At 43.1% G+C, this 21836-nt stretch overlaps 1 protein-coding gene across 1 annotated transcript in view; it reads left to right on the top strand.

Annotated features, from left to right (window-relative positions):
- JARID2 (jumonji and AT-rich interaction domain containing 2) overlaps positions 1 to 21836 on the top strand; it is a 319301-nt gene that overhangs the window by 262851 nt on the left and 34614 nt on the right. Inside the window, exons 6-7 of the mRNA XM_070747321.1 lie at positions 1035 to 1264; positions 16598 to 17639. Coding sequence (XP_070603422.1) covers positions 1035 to 1264; positions 16598 to 17639 — 1272 coding nt within the window. The remainder of the gene's footprint in view (positions 1 to 1034; positions 1265 to 16597; positions 17640 to 21836) is intronic.

Raw genomic sequence — 21836 nt, 5'->3', positions numbered from 1 at the left:
GGCTTTCCCCATTGGTTTTGCTTGCCAGAAGCCTGCCGGGAAGATCGCAAATATCAATTACATGATTCTAGAACACTGCAACCAGTGGTGGGCTGTTAGCCTGAACGCCTAATCAGACTCACCTCCGCGGCTCTGGAGGCCTCTCTTGAGTTTCAGCAGTTATGCTGCTGTGCCCATGCAGATAACGAAATCGTGCATGGAGACGCAGATATGCATACGTGGAAGCAAAAAAACCTTGCCGGAACAGGGGCGGTCCTGTGTCTCCGTGCACGATTTCGCTATCTGCATGGGCGCAGCAGCATAACTCTGCTGAAACTTACGGGACCTCCAGAGCCGCGGAGGCGAACCCAATTAGGCATTCCGGCTAGTAGCCTGCCACTGGCTAGGCCCCGACCCTCTGGAACCAGCTTCCCCCGGAGATTAGAATTGCCCCCACCCTCCTTGTCTTTCGTAAACTTCTTAAAACCCACCTCTGCCGCCAGGCATGGGGGAACTGAGACATCTCCCCCGGACCTATACAGTTTATGCATGGTATGTTTGTGTGTATGTTTTCTTTTTAATAAGGGGGTTTTAGTGACTTTTAATTATTAGATTTGTTATATACAGTATTGTGTTATTATTGTTGTGAGCCGCCCCGAGTCTACGGAGAGGGGCGGCATACAAATCTAATAAATAATTTAAATAATTTAATAATAATAACTGACAGCAACTATACTAAACGCATGCAGGTTGCCAAATTTTCATCATGGGACCATGGGGATGTTGCGACAATCATAAAATGCAAAGCCCAGCCATAATTTTTTCAGTAGTGTCAAAACTTTGAATAGTCACTAAACAGATGGTTCTAAGCCAAGGAGCGCTGTTTCTAACTCTGCCTATCCTATTGTGACGAACTAGTGAGATTTATTTATTATCAAAAGTACACGAGTTGCAGCAGCTAACAGCGATGACCTTTTCTGTTTGAAATACCGCTAATTTTTCTCGCACTTTTTTTTCCTCTGTCTCGTTTTCTCCCTCTTTCTTTCCCTGTCCAGTCTTCAATGGATCCAGCAAATCGGTGAAAGAGAGGGAACCTGTTCACAAACACAAAGTCAAAGACACGGTGCCAGCAAAGGAACGAAATAGTGAACACAGGTCTGAGAGTCGAAAAGACCAGGCTGCTGCTAATCACCATTCTTCAACAAACACGGGCTTTTCCACAAAAGGGCTCACTGCTAACAACCACCACACCCTTCATCAACCGGCTCAGGATTTAAGGAAACAGGTATTGTGTGGATACCTCAGTTGGGGCAAAGTGGTATCAGTTTTATCTTAAGAACCACTTGTGGGAAAGATTTGAGAGGGTTTGAGAAGTACCACTATGAAACACAGTGATTTTAAAGTCATCGGTGTTTGTTTGTTTGTTTGTTTGTTTGTTTGTTTGTTTGTTTTAAGTTCCCCTTTTTGATAGGGCTTGCTAAAATAAATAGCCACCAAAAAGGTTCTTGCTTTTCTGCAAGAGGTTGCTGATCATCCTACCCAAAAGCTTTATTCTTCATAAATTATACAGCATTGTATTCTACCTTTTGATGTATTTTGATGCATATGCACCAAGACAAATTCCTTGTGTGTCCAATCACACTTGGCCAATAAAAAATTCTATTCTATTCTATTATTTAATTTATTTTTTAGGATTCTATCCCGGCTTTCTGCCAGGAACTCAAGATGGTGTTCCCTGGACTCTCTCCATTACTTATTCCCCACAATACCAAGCTTAGGGTGGGGTACAGTACATTGAGAGATGATTGGGTCAAACCCAACTCAGGGAGTTTCAGCAACCAAAAGCAGACTCAAATAAGCACCTCCTCGAAGCTAAGGCAGTATGTCAATCATGGATGCAAGGTTTACAAAAGCATCAGAATTTGGGAAAGACAGGTCAGCCATGATAAACGTATCATCCCCCAGCTGATACTCAAAAAAGAAAAAACGTTTGGCATGCTATAGTAAATAAGTGGATCAGAGCTCCTGATGATTAAAGCAGGCTTTATAATTTTATATCAGTGTGGTCGGGCAGTAGGAAAAGCAAGTAGGATACTTGGCAGTAGGAAAAGCAAGTAGGATGCTTGGCTGCATAGCTAGAGGTATAACAAGCAGGAAGAGGGAGATTGTGATCCCCTTATATAGAGTGCTGGTGAGACCACATTTGGAATACTGTGTTCAGTTCTGGAGACCTCACCTACAAAAAGATATTGACAAAATTGAACGGGTCCAAAGATGGGCTACAAGAATAGTCTTAAGCATAAAACGTATCAGGAAAGACTTCATGAACTCAATCTGTATAGTCTGGAGGACAGAAGGAAAAGGGGGGACATGATCGAAACATTTAAATATGTTAAAGGGTTAAACAAGGTTCAAGAGGGAAGTGTTTTTAATAGGAAAGTGAACACAAGAACAAGGGGACATAATCTGAAGTTAGTTGGGGGAAAGATCAAAAGCAATGTGAGAAAATATGATTTCACTGAAAGAGTAGTAGATCCTTGGAACAAACTTCCAGCAGACGTGGTTGGTAAATCCACAGTAACTGAATTTAAACATGCCTGGGATAAACATATATCCATTGTAAGATAAAATACAGGAAATAGTATAAGGGCAGACTAGATGGACCATGAGGTCTTTTTCTGCCGTCAGTCTTCTATGTTTCTATCAATTTTATTGAGATGAATTGGGAGAAAACGGCCATCTCTATGCTGGACTTCATGTCAGCCTTTAAGACGGAAGGGACTATATAAAAATATGTTTCCCTGACTTGTGTTTCTTTTGCAATGACTGCTTTATTTTTCCTCTCTGTATCATAAGGCTTCTAATCTCTAATACCTCCCTGAACTAACCGAGCCTAAAACAAGGCTTTGTTTGGCTGATGTTTGTTCAGCTGGGAAAGGCTCGAAAATATCTGCATGCTTTTGACTGTTTGCCAGTTGGCAAAGTAAACTTTAAGGTAACCTCCCCATCTGTATTTAGCAATTAGGCCAGGAATCCCAAGCCGTCTTTTGTCAGTTGGTATCTTTTCTGCTTAGCTGTCTGTAAATGTAAATCAAAATTGACAGACATAAAGCCTCAGACACCAGAGCAAGAAAGATTGATTTTAGACAGTTCAGGTGATCTTTCCAACTAGCTGTTTTATGTGCTAAGTATGAGTGCCAGGGTCAAATGTTTCTATCTCACCTCTTCCAACTGTTGCTCATTCCCTTGGTTGACACTTGATTCTCAGCTTGTATTGTTTATTTGAAGTCCCTTTTATGTGTAATTATAGTTTTGTATCAGTCAAACCTGGATTGGATTTGTTTGATAACCAGTTAATTTGTTAACTGCTTTAAAGAGCTATTGAACAGGAATTGTTTGGTTCAGATATACAGTGATCCCTCGAGTTTCGCGATCTCGATCTTCGCAAAACGCTATATCGCGATTTTTCCACCGATGACGTCACTCTCTTCCTTCCTTTCTCATCTTTCTTTCTCTCTCTCTTTCTCTATCTTGCTTCTTCCTCTCTCACACTCTCTTCCTCCCTCTCTCATCTATTTCTTTCCTTCTCTCTCTTTCTCTATCTCTCCCCCTTTTGCGGGCGGCGGGCGGGTGAGCGGGGGCATCAGCGAGGAGCCGGGGTTTCCCCTTTGCGTGGGCGGCTGGGAAACCCCGATTTTCGTCTGCTCGCTGCTGCTGCACCGAGCAGATCAGCTGCTGGGCGGCCGAAGGAACCTTCCCTGGGTCTTCACCCTCTTGCTGGCGGGCGGGCGAGCGGCGGGCATCAGCGAGGAGCCGGGGTTTCCCCTTTGCGTGGGCGGCCGGGAAGACCCAGGGAAGGTTCCTTCGGCCGCCCAGCAGCTGATCTGCTCGGTAGCGCAGCAGCAGCGAGGAGCCGAATCGGGTTTCCCCTTTGCGTGGGCGGCGGGGAACGCAAACTCCACCATCTACGCATGCGCGGCCATAGAAAAAAAGGGCGCGCATGCGCAGATGGTGTTTTTACTTCCGCAACCCTACATCACGAAAAATCGATTATCGCCAGGGGTCTTGGAACGGAACCCTCGCGATAATAGAGGGATCACTGTAATGAAAAATCTGAATGCTAGCCAGAGATGAATCTAGGTGGTCAGTGGGACGGCAAAGAGAAGTCCTTGGCCTTCATGCCCCATTCATGGTTTAAGAAATACATCATAATCATTCAAACTTTGTCCTAATGTTCACAGCTTTGTACTTTTGTTGCTGTGCTTGTTAAGTTGCTGGAAATGTGACAATGAAATTTCTCTGCAAGACCCACGATGAAATCGAGTCTTTAAACATTAACCATGCCTAAGACTTTTAATTCTTTCTATGATGGACATATTTCCTTTCTGAAATGGGACAAGAGGGATATAATGCAGAAAAAGGTTTATAGACCCTTTTAAAAAATCGTAGTCGGAGCAGAAAAAGTACACAGACTGAAGTGAAGAAGAAGAAGAAGAAAAAAAAATGAACCCCCCCAATAATTATACTTTTTTCTTGCTGTAGATGTCAGAGCCATTTTTGAGACTGGTAAGGTTTCTTTTATTCTCAGCATAATTTGAAATATCTAGTTTTGAATAACACTTCAAAGTATCGACAGATTTTTATAGGATTTTTTCCCCAAGACCAAATGATAGGAAGGAAATAACAGATAAATTAGAAAATACTATGCAGTTAAAAACTGAGTATGAAAAACTTTTCAACACTGATATGGAATCATTCTTAATGTTGAGGGATTTTAAACATTCATTTGGAATAAAGGAAGGTTGTCTCTCTTAGTTCTGGCTTCCCAAACATTGCCTGTTTTTCTGTTACATCTTTTATGTGTTGGTGGATGTACATATTTCTTTCTTCTGTTCTGATACGTTTTCTCTGCTAATCCCCTGATGTCCAGTTCACTTTCCCAATCATTGATAGGTAGAGAGGTTGGGAAGTCTAAAGCATCGGTAGCCTCTGTTGGTCATCCAAACAGCGGTCAAAATGTTGTTTCAAGACTGGGCTGACATCTTAGAGATTTTTTTCGAATAAGTTAATATTAATTCAGTTTTTTAAACTATGTATGTATGTGAATCTGAGTGTGACTGCTGAAAATAGAAAAGACAGTTTTATGTTTATGAATGTGTGTTGATTTTTAACTCATTGGCTGGTGCGGGTGTAACAAGTGATAAAATCTAATGATGGATCACTGTTACTTTTCACAATCCCATTAACTTCTTTCTTGTGTGCTCAGTGTAAGCACTGCCTCGGAAATCATGGAACTCTGGCTCTAGAACCTCTATGGCGATCCTGGGCAGCGGGCAGTGCAGCCATTTTATTAGACTGTCTCACAAAAGTTGTGTTTGTTTGATTAATGGGGGGAGACATGTCGACAGTAGAAAGGTAAGAAACTGCCTACCATAATTGCTTTTGCTTCCTTTGATACCAGTTCTTCATGCAGAGTATTTAAAAGTAATTATGAGTAAAATGCAAAATTTGTGAACAGTATAACATCTGTAACCTGCCTATTATAATTGGATAGGTTGGGTGGTGGTGTTGAATTTTGTTTTTCTTTCTTGATTGAAGTTCTTGGTTTAGCCTAATATAAATACTGTGGGGTACTTGGACCTCTCTGAACTTGATTGTTTTCTTGCAAATATTTCACTACCAAGCTAGGTAACATCATCAATGCTAGAAGAAAGTGGAGTTTAATCTCTATTTATATATAGTGGTTGCTCCATTAGTGTTGATGGGAGTGTTGTTTTCCTCTTGATTAAGCTGTCATTTACTATAGACAAACTTCCACCAAGGAATAACTATTCTTCCTGCATGAGCAATAGTGCTTAGATGTACATACTGCAATGGTACCTCTACTTGAGAACTTAATTTGTTCCGTGACCAGGTTCTTAAGTAGAAACGTTTGTAAGTAAAAAGCAAATGATGTGTGCAAACCCGTTAGGAAAGTAATAAAAGCTAGGAATTTGGGTGGGAGGAGGAGGAGAAAGAGGAGGAGGACAGTTGCTGCCGAAGGAAGAAGGTGAAGTGAGGGAAATCAAAAAAATCCAAAACTTTAAGGCTTAAAAAAAAGAGGGACTCTGAGGCGGCAAGGAGGAGCACGCACCTCCCATATACCCAGCACGAGGCTGCCTCCCTTACACTGCGCCAGAGAGAAAAACCCAGGGGAAACCCCCCGTTCCTTTGCCCGAAAGGCTGCTGCTGCTGCTGCTACCTGCTTCCTCTTCCTTCAGAGGCTGAAGGGCTCTCCTTTTCTCTCGCTCGCTCGCTGTGGTGACTCCTCGGTTTGGCTGAAGCCAAGTTGATTCGGCCAGGGCGAAGCTCCCCCTTTTGCCTTTCTGCATCCAGAGCTCCAGGAGGCAACCTCGCGCCGGGTTTGTGGGAGGCAGCGCGAGGGAATCACCACAGTGAAGTGGTTTATTCCCTCTCCAAGCGCCCAGAGAAAGCAAAATGCTCCATTCGCTCTGGGCTGCCCAGAGCAAAGGGAGCATTTCTTTTCCCTGGGCGCTGGCAGAGGTTTATTTCCTCTCTAAGTGCCCAGAGAAAGGAAAATGCTTTGTTCGCTCTGGACTGCCAAAGCCTCCTTAAGCGTCACCAAAAGGCTCCTGTGGCAGCCCAGAAAAGCCCAAGATGGCTGGGATTAAAGTGGGAATGGCAGAAAACTAGCCGGGCCTTTGTGCCGCTCTCAAATTTCCTGAGAAATTTTTCCGGGCTCAGGTTCTTAAGTAGAAAATGGTTCTTAACAAGGGGCAAAAAAATCCTAAACACTCGGTTCTTATCTAGAAAAGTTCTTAAGTAGAGGCGTTTTTAGGTAGAGGTACCACTGAACTTTATAGTGCTCTAAGTCAGAGGTCCCCAACCTTTTTTGCACCAGGGACCGGCTTTAAGCTAGACCAGTTTTCCACGGCCCGGTGGGGGGGGGCTTTGGTCAAATGGGGGTGGGGTTATGGAGGGGTGGAGCTTAGTGACACAGCCCTCCACACTTCTCCACAGGGCGGGGAGAATCAGGAGGTTCCTTTGGCGGCTGGGGGCTGCCTGGCTTTGTGATTTTGGCTGGGGGGGGGAGTTAGGAAGGTCCTACTTCTTCCCCCCCCCAGCCAAAAATTCAAAGCCTATCTGCTGGATACGGGCGATGAGTGGGACAGAGCGGCGCGGAAGCCTCTTGCAGCAGCTGCCACAGCCACCGGCTTCAGCACCGCTCGTCCCGCTCATCGCCCGTATCCAGCAGATAGGCTTTGAGTTTTTGGCTGGGGGGGGAGAAGTAGGACCTTCCTAAGTCCCCCCCCCCCAGCCAAAAACTCAAAGCCTATCTGCTGGATACGGGCGATGAGTGGGACAGAGCGGCGCGGAAGCCTCTTGCAGCAGCTGCCACAGCCACCGGCTTCGGCACCGCTCGTCCCGCTCATTGCCCGTATCCAGCAGATAGGCTTTGAGTTTTTGGCTGGGGGGGGAGAAGTAGGACCTTCCTAAGTCCCCCCCCCCAGCCAAAAACTCAAAGCCTATCTGCTGGATACGGGCGATGAGTGGGACAGAGCGGCGCGGAAGCCTCTTGCAGCAGCTGCCACAGCCACCGGCTTCGGCGCCGCTCGTCCCGCTCATCGCCCGTATCCAGCAGATAGGCTTTGAGTTTTTGGCTGGGGGGGGGAGAAGTAGGACCTTCCTAAGTCCCCCCCAGCCAAAATCACAAAGCCAGGCAGCCCCCAGCCGCCAAAGGAGCCTCCTGATTCCCCCCGCCCTGCCCGACGCCCCACCCTGTCCTGCATAATGTCCTCTGCCGGGAGGGCAGCGGCGCTGCGGACCGGATGGAAAACCCCAACAGCCCGGTCCCGGTCCGCAGACCGGCGGTTGGGGACCTCTGCTCTAAGTGATTTACAGGGTCAACATATTGCCCACAACAATCTGGATCCTCGTTTTACCAACCAGGAAGAATGGAATAAGAGGAATTAACACCAGGATTAATATCAAACCAAGAGTAAATAATACCCAAACAAGAAATAACCAACTCAGAAAAACAGCAGCCTAATTAAGGAGCTATCAAAAAACAACACCCCTACCACACTGATAACACTTGCCCAGCCACAGAAACAAACCCCGTTCCCTGCTAGCGCCGCTGATGTTACCTAGTTAGATAATGAAATGCCTGCAAGAAAACAACTAAACTTCGAGAGCACCAAGGATTCTGCAGCTCAATTTTTAGCTGTAAATATTTTTTATTGTTACTAATGTGTATAATCAAGCAGTGTACAATGAGATTTGTGCAGTGTATCTGAATGAGGCTCGTTGCTCTTTCTATTGATCTAAAGAAGCATCTTTTCAGAGACAGGCTTTCAGGCCAGTTATTTTGCTCCTTATAAAGCAAAAGACTGATTCGTGTTTACCTATTTAGTATCAACTTTGAATTGGAAACAAATCTGTTTAGAAACAAATTAGGGATTAAGATATGTGTGGGCTTTTGGAAGATACAAGACAATATATACTGCTCAAAAAAATAAAGGGAACACTCAAATAACACTCAAATAAATATATCTTATATATTCTCTTCCTTTCATATATCCTCTTCTCTAAGTTCACTTTCACCCTCTTTTATATTATCACATGTCTATTTTTCTTCCTATGTATCTGTGTATTGGACAAATGAATAAATAAAATAAATAAATAAACACATCCTAGATCTGAATGAATGAAATATTCTCATTGAATATTTCATTTGCTCAGCTATTCCATTTGTAGAACAGCATGTGAAATTGACTGTCAATCGGTGTTGCTTCTTAAGTGGACAGTTTGATTTCACAGAAGTTTGATTTACTTGAAGTTATATTCTGGTTTTTAAGTGTTCTCTTTATTTTTTTTGAGCAGTGTATTTAAAAAGACTATGCGCTCATGCAGTTTCATAGCTGGCTCAGAAAGATCTAGCTGGAGGTATTATTTAGGTACTTTTTATGTACCCAAATTAGTTATGGTAAGCTGTAGTTTCTAAAAATTTCCCCTACAATACCGTGCATTTTTATCTTGGCAGTTTTATTATAGATTGCACTTTCCCGATGATTTATGGAGAAGAAGAGGATTTATTTATGAAGAAGAGCTGTTGTAAGGAGGGTTTACCATCCATCACTACCAAGTATTGGAAAATGTAGCCATTTTAAAGATGGATATGACTTGAGTTCATAAAAGATTTCTAAAGAAAGTTCTTTGTTTGCTAGTTTGTTTTTAAGGAACCCATTGTGTTCCTCGGAATTCTGCTAAAAGAATAATTTTCCTGGGCTATTAGTATTTTAAAATTCTTTCCACTTGGCTGAGTCTTTTAGTTTTATGTTTCATTTTCTTTCTTCACAATTGTCTTCTCTCCCCCTGTCAAATGACATATGCTTCTTTCATTTTGCTTCTCAGATATTTATCTCCAATTTGATCTTTCTACTTCCATTTCTAATGTTGCTCTCGCAAAATCTTTTCCTCAGTTATAGCCATTTATTCTCTATGTTGCTCTGCAGGCTGTCTCTTCATGAGCCAAATGTACTTCAGCTTGGCTGCTGTTTAATTCCCTATTGTCCCCTTTTTCCCAGCCTCATTTTTTAATGTCTTACCTTTCTATTTACTGTTGTAACCCTGTTGTGCATAAACGTTCTTCACAAAAGCTTAAGCCATCTGAACCTGTTAAATATTTTTGCCAGTACTCATTAAAGGCTTTGTATGTAGGAGCAAGCTTCTTCAAAAGACTTTTATCGAACAATCATCCTGTCTCATTCACAGAATTTTATAAAAACTCAATATGGCGTTGTGATCCATTTGTAATCTGGTTTTATTCTCGTATTAAAGAGAAAGGAAAGCAAAACTGAAATACAGTTCATTGGTGTAAACCACTGCTATAACCAATCCCATTTAAAAAGAAAATTCCTTTGGAAACAGGGGATCAAAGAAACCTTTCAAATGTATGAAAAGAAAGCGAGAGTTCAGAATGTGGAGAAGCTCAGCTTTATTCTAGCTGGGTTACCAATGTAGGAAAATAACAGGGACGTACTTTTTTCATAATTTTATTAGAAATAAGGCTACAACTTTCCCTTTCCTTGTAAAATGCTATTTTAAAAAAATTCTCAGAAAAAAAAAATAAGATGCTAAGTTAGTGATAAGGAAAACTTATTTCAAAATACAGTATTTAAAAAAATTTGTATGGGATCATCCATTAAGTAGGACAACTGACGAGGCGGTACTATCCACTCAGCTTTGTTGCGTCATTATATAAGCAGAAACTGTAGTGGCAGAAAAATAGCATTATTCCTCTTGTACCGGTAGTAGAGACATTCAAAGGGATTTTTTTCCCCCAAAAGTAGAAGTCCTTTGCCTGGCTGCATTCTAAATTATTTACGTTCCCTATTCCTGCAGATTACTTGGGAAATGGAACAATAAAAAACTTGTTCATGAGCAAAAATGCACTTACTGAAGACCTAGAATTTCTGGAGAGAACTAGAAAAAAGCTGCAACAATTAGATTTCACTGTGGGGTTTTTTTAAAAAAAATGCTTTTATTTATTAAATTCTGAGGAATGCAGATATTTACAAAGTTTCAAATCTAAGGAATCAGGTTGAGGCATTCGGTGAGGAAACTACTGGCATTGGATATGTTTTTGTATTCAAGAACGTGTAATTTGAAAGAGTTGAATAAGTTATGGGCATCTTTCATTCTGCTTTCACTTCTGACCCCTAATTCATATGAAACATAATCTAATAAACTCTTCTCTGTCTTATTCTCTATCTTATATTATGACCTATAAAGCCCTTCATGGCACCGGGCCAGATTATCTCAGGGACCGCCTTCTGCCGAACGAATCTCAGCGACCAGTTAGGTCCCACAGAGTGGGCCTTCTCCAGGTCCCGTCGACTAAACAATGTCGTTTGGCGGGGCCCAGGGAAAGAGCCTTCTCTGTGGCGGCCCCGGCCCTCTGGAACCAACTCCCCCCAGAGATTAGAACAGCCCCCACCCTCCTTGCCTTTCGTAATCTCCTCAGAACCCACCTCTGCCGTCAGGCATGGGGGAACTAAGATATTCTTTTCCCCCTATGCTTCTACAATTTATGCATGGTATGTTTGTATGTATGATTGGTTTTATAACAAGGGTTTTTAGCTGTTTTAGTATTGGATTTTTACATTCTGTTTTTATCACTGTTGTTAGCCGCCCCGAGTCCACGGAGAGGGGCGGCTTACAAATCCAATAAATAAATAAATAAACAAATACACACACACACACACACACACATACATATTCTATGTGCTTAATATAGCCACTTTCTTGGACCCAGCATAATCTGAGGTGGTTCTTTGCTGAAAGTTAGATGGTTTCAAAAACCCTGATAAGACTGGTTCCAGCACATCTGTTATAAAATATCTCTTTAATATCAGAATACAGTAAAGCTCAGAGAATAGAAAATGCAGAAAGGGTTGGCCACCAAATCAAGGAATTAAGAAAAGCAGCATTACCAGAGGTGGGTTCCTCCCGGTATGGACTGGCTTGCCCGAACCAGTAGCGACCCATTGGTGACATCACAGTGGTGTCAGGGAACCGGTTCTGTCAGTGCCAGTCCATGGGCACCACCATATTTTTAAAAAAATTATTCCCTGGGGGTGGGGGGGTTTCTGCACATGCGCAGAAGCCGCATTTCTGGCACTTTCTTGATGCTACTTCCTGGGCTCGCGTAGACAAAGAAGTTTCGTAGTGCTCCTGGTAGTTCCTCCCGCAGCATTTTCCTGACTGAGAGGACACAAAGTGGCAACTCCTTACCTGTGTGCTTTCACTACTGCTGCCACTCTGACACTTTCCTTCCAACACCACTGCGGCTGGAGGTCCCATCAGGATCATAGGCAGCAAGCATGTCAGGGCCGTCTGGAAGGGAGCTAGCAGTATTGACGGGAAATGCGGCTGCTGTGCTGGGGCTGAGAGGGCAGTGGTGGGGCATCCTGGAATTCCCAGCATGTTTCTGTGCACAGGTTTTGGCAGTGCTGAGTGTGAGTGTAAAAAGAGAGGTCCAGGAGGCTTGCTTCCACGCACACACACACCCCGGCTGCCAGCAACAAATGCCATGCAGAAAAAACCTTCAGAGTTTGGGGTGTCCTGGAACTCCTGGAGAGTTTCCCTGCATCGGTTTGGGTGGGAGAGGTGTTGAAAAACAAGCTCCAGGTGGTGGCAGGCAGCAATCTTAACAGGCTGGGCGGCACCATCTGCCACTGTCTGGAGCTCGCTTTTCAGCCCCCACTGGCAAAAGCCTCAGAGGAAGAAACTACAGCCCGTGATGGGAGAAATGCCACTTCTGGCCAGGCCCGGCTAGTGGGTGGGAGGGTAGCCCTTGGGGGAGATGCCGCAGCTGCATTGGGGTTAAGAAGAAGGAAGAAAGTGAAATGCAGCTGTGGTCAGTGTTCCCTCTAATTTGGGGGGGGGGGGGCGGAAAAGTATAGTGTCTGAGCAGCAGTCCCTTTGGGACTGGGCGGCACAGAAATAATAAATAAACAAACAAACAAATAAATAAAAAACCCACCCTGTTTTGCCTCAGAGAATTTCAAAATAAAATACTGTACTGTGTGTCTATAACAGTGAGCTCATAATAGGGCAACTCTATCAATATCAAAATGCCACTTAAATAGTTGAGCTAGTTTCAAACTAGATTTTGATTTTCTTTCTCTCTTCCTTAGTCCCATTCTTTTTCTTTCTCTTTTCCTTCCTCTCTTTTTTCTATCTGTTTCTCTCTCTTCCTCTCTTCCTCTCTCTCTCCTTCCCTCTCACTCTTTCCCTCTCGGCTTCTGGGCAGGTTTGGGAAAACTCTGAGTTGATGATGATTTTTAAGTGAGCGATTGCTCACTGCTCAGCTTAGAGGGAACTATGGCTGTGGTGCTCCAGGAGGGCGGGCAGGGAGGGTCCTTCACAGTGAAGGTCCTTTACAGCTAGGGGCTGCCACTGTCGGGAAGAGAGCCAGGCTTGCAATTGGAAGCAAATGTCCCTCTTGCTGCCCTCCCTCTCTGCCTGGCAGGAGGAGGAGGGAGGCTCGGCTGCACGCCCCAGCTCTGGGCTGCTTTCCACTGCCACACAAAGTTTGGCATGCCAGGCCGGCAGAGGAAGAGGCTCCCAGCAGGCACCAAGGCAGGTTACCTGTTGAGACTCAGGATTACAGCCCTTCCTGCCCGCCTACCTCCCTTTTGGTTCAGCGCACTGAGGCTCAAAGCCTCAACAGGTTACCCGTTCCGGATGGCAGAGAGCTTCCTTGGCCTCTCCCAAGCAATCTCCACCACCGCCACTGGCTCTCCCAAGCAAGCTCTCCGCCATCCCGAAACTGTGCTATGCCGAAAATCTCCCCCGCGTGCGGCATGGTTCCAGGATGGCTGACAGCCTAGGCAAACTCTGCCCCACCGCCACCACTGCTGCTGTTGCCGGGTGTGTCCGTGCAGCAGAACTACAAAAACCATCCTTGAGCAAGGACTGGACTTACCAGCCCTTCGTATATTTCGACCAAGGGTGCTCCAGAGACACCCCATTTCTTTTCTCTTCCTACAAAAAAACCTCAAAAAGAGGGTTTATGGAAACTTCATTTCAATTCTCCTGCTTCCATTTAACCCAGCAGTCGGTGGAGAGGGGGGAAATCTTCCATGTTCCCCCTTTTATTTCCCAAATTTAACACTCTTTCCAAAGCTATTCTGGCCTTGATTTGCAGGCTGCAGAGGTATATATAGCACGATGCAGCCTCCATGTTCACCCAAGCATTTTTCCAGACTTTTAATATTGCATGCTGTTTTTTGGTGGGTTTGGTTGGAGTGGGTGAGTGGAAAAACGACGATCTGTGTCTGTTCTATGCCAAATTTGAACCAGTATGTGTTGCAATAAAACTCTGGAAGATAGATAGATAGATAGATAGATAGATAGATAGATAGATAGATAGATAGATAGATAGATAGATAGATAGATAGATAGATATTAGACACAGATATTGATAGATGATATAGTATTTTGAAATCAGCTTTCTGCTAAAAGGAATTAGATTTAATTTTAAAATCTCTTCCAGCTTTATTTCTTTTTTATAGACTTGTACTTTGATGTTTCTGTTATATGCCTATGATTTAGCAAGCATTTGAAACAAGGACATTGTTTTGGTAGTATCCAGGAATATCCTGAGATTGTTTTATGTGAAGGTTCTCATCACTTAAAAGCAAAATTATTTCCATTTGAATATTCGTTGTATTTGTGTTGCTGCATCCAATTTATATATACAGTAGTTGGAAGAAACGAAGTAATCTAATCCAGTAGTCTGCTCAGTGCAGTCTTCGCTGATCTTCTCATTTATTTTATACAGTATAAAACAGCACACAATTTTTTTCTTTTAGTAATTTGATATTATGTACAGAATTTCAGTTTTCTACAATAGCCTTGCTTACTTTCCCACAGGGAAAATAGGGTAATTTCATAGAATTCCAAATACATTTGTCCAACGTGTATTTTTCCTTTCATCTATAAATCACTTTGGGGCAAATATCACAAATGGTAAAGTTTGTAGATATCTTTGTTCTCTTTTCTTCCCTTAGAATAATTATTCTAGGACTTACAAAGCTTGGCAAAGCTAGACCAAATACTGGACAAATTCAATTAAACATTGTGGGAAAAATAAATATTGTGAAAATTTTAAGAAAAATTAATCTCAATGTTGATTCCCAGCGATCTCACTGGAACTTCTGACTAAGAGTTGTAATATCATAATTGCTATTTTAAATTATTATTAACACAAAGTAAAACTGCTTTGATATCAAATTGATTGAGCTACATAAAATAACAATTGCACATATCATAACTATTGATCAATTGTTTACTATATAATTAACATGTACCTCCTAAGATCATTGTAGAAGCTGGATCATTCAGAGCCAGACTAATATCTTGGGTGTATATTAGATATTATTTCCATTCAATACTAAATATTGTATCCTAGTTATGAATGCTTATTACTGTATGATTGGTTTTAAATTATGATAGAAGATGGGTGTGAGATATTTTCCTTTAAAGTTGGCCTTAGCTTGTTGGTTCTTAATTCCTAGTCAGACAATCAGACCAATTTGTCTCTCAGGTGACAGATGATAGATACAGTACATAAATATTAGAAAACAAGTATTGACCGGGGAGAGATAACATCCATCTCTGATAGTTGCATTTATGTCTGTAATCTTAGACAAATCCAAAATAGACTGCATATTATTTTTAGACTTGGAAAAAAATTAAGACTTTACTTCACCCTGGTTGTTATTCATTCTGCTGCCTTGTCATGCTTAATATTGTTATTATCACTAATTTAGACTTGCCTAGGTATTATATTGTTTTGAAACTTTAAATACTTTTAGATGCCCCTCCATGCACATACAGTAATACCTCGTCTTACGAACTTAATTGGTTCCTGAAGTAGGTTTGCAAGGCGAAAAGTTTGTAAGACGAAACAAGCGATTAATGCGTGCAAAGGGGGGGGAATCGCAAAATGGCACTCCGCTGGGCGCCGCCACCTGGCTGTCACCTTTTAAAACAGCCGGGGGGCTTCTCGGCGTTCTCCCGAACCCAAACCCAAACTTTTCGGGTTCGGGAGGCCGCTGAGAAGCGCCCGGCTGTTTCAGAAGGTTACAGCCGGGCGGCGGCGCCCAGCGGAGCGCCGTTTTTGCAATCGACAGCAGCGTTTTTGGCCGATCTGGAGGCTGGAAAGGAGGTGGGGAATCCCAATAGGGAATTCCATGGGTGGAGCTTTGACGTCACGAAGACGTCCTTCTCGGCGGCCTCCAGAACCCGAACTCAAACCCGAACTTCTGGATTCGGCGTTCAGGAGAACGCCGAGAAGCCCCCCGGCTGTTTCAGAAGGTGACAGCCGGGCGGCGGTGCTTCTCGACGGCCTCCTGAACCCGAAAAGTTCGGGTTCCAGTTCAGGAGAACGCCGAGAAGCCCCCCGGCTGTTTTAAAAGGTGACAGCCGGGCGCCATTTTGCGATCTGCGTTGGGTTCGTAAGCCGGAAAAAGTTCGTAAGAAGAGGCAAAAAATTTCCGAACCCCAGGTTCGTATCTTGAGATGTTCGTATCACGAGGGATTCGTATCACGATGTACCACTGTAAATTGTTTTGTAACAGTAGGCTCAGGGTAAGGCAAAAGGAAACATGGCAGCACGTATTATATATTCACAAGATCCAAAAACATTGGATCCATTTTATAACCAAACCATGATGCAAAATCTTTGTATAGTCCCAATATCAAGCAGTGCTATGAAACAGAAGCATTGTCTCATTCACTGGGGAGCGTTAGAGGGGTGAAGATACGCACAAAATTCATGCTGCTTTCTTCTATAGTTTCATTCCTAAATTTATTTATTTTTTAAAAAAAACACTGATACTGCTCTAAGTGTATGATATAATAATAATATCTAAGAACATTTGTTGTAATTATATATATGGGGGGTGTGGTTTTCCCAAGGGGCTTGTAAGAGAGGTGAAACCTTCACAATTTATTGTGTATTCATTGACTTATCTCGTATTCATTGATTTCTCTTTTTCTCTCTCTCTCTCTCCTTCCTGCTTTCTGATATTCCTGGCACCTCCAGGTTTCAAAGGTCAATGGTATCACTCGAATGTCAACTCTGAGTGCAAATACAGCCAGTGCCAAAAAGATGAGAGACGTCAGACCTTCACCGTCCAAAACTGTGAAGTACACTGCAACAGTGACAAAGGGAACTGTCACATACACCAAAGCCAAGAAAGAACTGGTCAAGGAAACCAAACTAAATCACCACAAACTCAGTACACCTGTCAACCATACAATCTCAGGGAAAATGGAAAGTAGCAATGCAAAAACCCGTAAACAGGTGCTATCCCTTGGAGCGGCCAAGCCTAATAACACAGCTATTAATGGTGTCAAGGTCAATGGCAAGTTGAACCAAAAGACATGCACTAAGGAGGTAGGGAGGCAGTTGAGGGAAGGGCTGCGCAACTCCAAAAGGAGGCTGGAGGAAGCAAACCATATAGACAAGATACAGTCGCCCGTCAAGAAAGTGAAGGGAGCCGCCAACGTGACCGAAACCCCGAGCAAAAAAGCACCCTCTGCCGAAAGACCTTTGCTGAATGGCCACGTGAAAAAGCCTGGAAGTCAGGAAGTGCCACAGAAGAGTCTGGAAAGGAATCGGCCGAAAAGAGCTGCCGCCGCTGCTGCTGGGAAGAACACGCCAGGGAAACAAGCACATAGCAAAACAGAAAACGCCTCCTGTGAACATTATTCTACCTCTCAAACAGAGTCCTTGCACAAGCCACCCGACTCAACAGGGAAGCACGAGAAAGGTAGCGCCAAGCCTGGGTGGGCCACCATGGAAGAGATTCCTATTCTCAGGCCTTCCGCCAAGGAGTTCCACGACCCATTGATATACATTGAGTCAGTCCGTGCTCAGGTTGAGAAGTATGGGATGTGCCGGGTGGTCCCTCCGCCTGACTGGAGGCCCGAGTGCAAGTTGAATGAAGAGATGCGGTTTGTGACACAGATCCAGCACATTCACAAACTCAGCAGGCGCTGGGGGCCCAATGTGCAGCGTCTGGCTTGTATCAAGAAGCACCTCAAATCTCAGGGCATTACTATGGAAGAGCTTCCACTCATAGGTGAGTCCCTTATTCCCACAGGCTTTTTTGTTGCTCTTGTGTGGCAAGCACTGATTTATACTCAGATTAATCCCCAGCAAACACAGAGCAGTGGTAGAGGGTAAACAATAGAATTACAGACACAGCTGCCTCCTTGCCTAGCTTTTGGATCTTGGGGTAGCAGCAGGAGGAAGATGGCAAAGGCAATTGGGGGCAGCTGTGGCAGCAAGGTACAGTGGTACCCCTACTTACGAACTTAATTCATTCCATGACCAGGTTCTTAAATAAAAAAATTTGTAAGAAGAAGCAATTTTTTCCCATAGGAATAAATGTAAAAGCAAATAATGCATGGGATTGGGGAAACCACAGGGATGGTGGAGGCCCTGTTTCCTCCCAGGAGATTCCTACAGTGGCCCCATGGAGGCTTCTCCCCACCTTTTCCGGCCCTGTTTCCTCCCAGGAAATTCCTATAGAGGTCCCACAGAGGCTTCTCCCTGCCTTTTCCGGCCCTGTTTCCTCCCAGCAGATTCCTAGAGAGGCCCCACGGAGGCTTCTCCCTGCCTTTTCCAGTTACAGTTTCTGAGGGTCGGGTTTGTAAGTGGAAAATGGTTCTTGAGAAGAGGCAAAAAAATCTTGAACACCCGGTTCTTATCTAGAAAAGTTCGTAAGAAGAGGCGTTTGTAGGTAGAGGCACCACTGTATGTGGTGGAGTGGAGGACATGTGGAAGGACAGAGATGAGAGAGAGATTGGTGAGTGGGAGGAGTTGAAGCAATCATGCTACAACAGCCATAACTTTTGGGGAGCAATCGCAAGTCCATTTTTTTCTAGCACCATCATAACTTCAAACGTTTGCTGAATGAATGGTCATAAATCAAGGACTATGTGCAAGCTTTAAAGAGTTAGATAGGTTGACAGAAGTGTACTTTGTGTCATCAAGTTTCAGGATTTCATCCAATATGCTATTTTATTTTTAAGAATCGGTTGATTTTGGGAATACAAAAGAAAATACTGAACACAGGCTCCCCCCCCCCCCCCGGGAATATGAAGTAGATTTTTAAATTAATGAAAGATTATACTAGCAATAATTTATAATTAGGAGCTTTTTAATTAAGTATATTTAAAGCCGCTTTTCTATAATCTTGTATACAGTAGTCATATATTTTAAAAAGAAAATAATTTTTTGTCAGATGTGCTGTTTGTAAATATAATCGATACTGTGATTTATTAAATGCCAACAGATAGTTTCCATTTTAAGTGTTTAGTTAATAGAATTTATTGGGCTTCTGTTAAACCTGCTCGTGTGTGTACTTAGCATTACTAAGTTTTGAGCTAATGAGAATTTTGAGATGTGCCCTGGCTACCACAGGAAGGCTTGTCCAATTGCCAACTGGCTACTGTAATGGACATGGCCAGTTAGAAAACCAAAGGATTGGTGTGGAGACCACTGGTTGGAGACAGGCAAGTCTGCCAGCTTCCCATTTTGTTTCTATATGCAGAACCTAAAAAGGAATAAGAAGAATCTAAAAAGGAGTGGATTAGGAAGTCAGAACAGATGGGTCATACAGCCAGCTCATTCCCTGCTACAGCTCGCTCCATTTAGAATGATTACAATGAGCTGGCATGAACCTTGGAATCTTGTATATCCCCATTCTCTTTGGATAAAGTTATGGAAAGGAAGATAGAAATGGTTGCTTCCATCTTAAATTCAGTGTATGTTACCCATACTTTGTGATTTATTGACTAGTACAGTGGTCCCTCGCTTTTCATGGGGGATGCGTTCCGAGACCGCCCACGAAAGTTGAATTTCTGCGAAGTAGAGATGCGGAAGTAAATACACTATTTTTGGCTATGAACAGTATCACAAGCCTTCCCTTAACACTTTAAACCCCTAAAGTGCAATTTTCCATTCCCTTAGCAACCATTCAGATTATTACTCACCATGTTTATATACTAAAGTTTATTAAAAAAAATATTTATTAAAGGCAGACGAAAGTTTGGCGATGACATATGACGTCATCGGGTGGGAAAAACCGTGGTAAAGGGGAAAAACCTGCAAAGTATTTTTTAATTAATATTTTTGAAAAACCGGTGTATAGACTTTCCGCGAAGTTCAAACCCGCGAAAATCGAGAGAACACTGTATTTGTTAAAATAGGTCAAAACAATCCAAGTTTGACACTGGCTTGTTTCTTCGTGTATCAGACAATAACATAATGTTGGATGATGTCCAGTGGTGGGTTGTAAATGATTTTGATATTGGTTCGTGTGCGCACGACGCTTCTGCACATGTGCAGAAGCATCCCGGGCAGATGGGCAAAGCCTCCCGCCACTGGTGCTACTGATTCTAAGAACTGGTCTAAATGGGGAGCAACCCACTGCTGATGATGTCCCTGAACCACATGATACAGCATTATTTACTACAGTCAATTGAATCGATACTTCAACTGCAACAGAAGCCTTCGTTTTGCAGCCTTGCTAGAGAAGGGAAGCAGGGGTTCTTAAACTGGGGAAATTTGTACTTATCCTGCGGGTGACAGAGCAATTTGTAATTGCTTGTTTGTGAGTTGAGGATCCAGTTGTGGGTCGGCCAAGACAATTGTGTCAAAGAGCAGGTTTGGGGATTTTGGGGAAATAATGACATTATTTGAGACCAAGAAATAATGTCGGGTAATTTAAGTACCGTCACTTTAAGGCAAAGAAGAACACCAGCACTTAAGAAAATATCAAAGCCAAGAGAAGAAACTGCTAGTTCCCTTCTGATACAGGGGAATCTCAGTACTTGACTGCTTCAAAACTCATTAAATTTGGTTCCTGACACATTTCAACGTTAAAATGTTGGATTGGTACTCATCATTGTTTGGTACTCAACACCGCTGCAAAATGGAGTGGGGGACAGCTGCAGAGGACAGGAGAGGAAGTCGGCCAGGTTGAGAAGCTCACTGCAAAAGGAAGCGGTGAACAGCGCAGAGGGGCAGATGAGAAGTTGGCCCTGCTGGGAAGATTACTAACAGGATAGATAGGACAGACAGATTTTTCCATCCAAAACAAAGGGTCAGGTGGTAATTACATGGTTTGTTTGCTACTCATCCCTTTTAGTATTCATTATGCCTCTCAGAACCAATTAAGCAAGAGTACCACTACATTGTACTGTTATAGCATTGCTGGGAACATGTCTTCCTGCAAATCAGACTGGTGAACTGCTGCTTGACATTAAATCTGAACCCAGTTATATCTGAATTGTGTTAGTTCTTTTCTTCCCCCGACTGATTTGTTTTCAAAAAAAGTTATACAGTGATACCTCGTCTTACAAACTTAATTGGTTCTGGGATGAGGTTCTTAAGGTGAAAAGTTTGTAAGACGAAACAATGTTTCCCATAGGAATCAATGGAAAAGTGATTAATGCGTGCAAGCCCAAAATTCACCCCTTTTGCCAGACGAAGCGCCCGTTTTTGCGCTGCTGGGATTCCCCTGAGGCTCCCCTCCATGGGAAACCCCACCTCTGGACTTCTGTGTTTTTGCGATGCTGCAGGGGAATCCCAGCATCGCAAAAATGAGTGCTTCGCTGGCAACGGAAGTCCAGAGCTGGGGTTTCCCAGCGAAGGGAGCATCAGTGAAATTGCAGCATTGGAAAAACACTGAAGTCCTCAAAATCCCACCTCCGGACCTCTGTGTTTTTGCGATGCTGCAATTCACTGAGGCTCCCCTCGCTGGGAGGGGAAAAATGGGTGGCAACGGAAGTCCAGAGGCGGGGCATCCCAGCGGTGGCAGTGGGTTTGTAAAGTGAAAATAGTTTGTAAGAAGAGGCAAAATAATCTTAAACCCCGGGTCTGTATCTCGAAAAGTTTGTATGACGAGGCATCACTGTACTTGGAATACTTGAATTCTTTGTTATTTGTATATATAACATATGTATTATAAAAGGATGCAATTATCCAAATGCTTGCCTATCTTTTTTGGCCTAAGGACAAAAAGGTATATTGTTCTCACTAAGGGTTCATTGGATTTTTGAAAAAGTCCTGTTTCATTAAAACTATTAGCTAAAATGTTAGTTCTATTAAAAGAAATTTGAATGTTAATTAATCGCCAAAGGAAAAAGGTGTCAAGGCTATATGCTTTGAGACAATGAATAGGCTACTATGAAAACAGACGCTGTAATGCCTATCTTAATGCAGAATATTTTTTGAGCTCCAGTTGAAATGGTTAAAGAACAGGTTTTCA

Source organism: Erythrolamprus reginae, chromosome 3 (assembly GCF_031021105.1).
Source record: "Erythrolamprus reginae isolate rEryReg1 chromosome 3, rEryReg1.hap1, whole genome shotgun sequence".
Taxonomy (NCBI): domain Eukaryota; kingdom Metazoa; phylum Chordata; class Lepidosauria; order Squamata; family Dipsadidae; genus Erythrolamprus; species Erythrolamprus reginae.
This window is presented reverse-complemented; position numbering and strand designations above follow the sequence as displayed.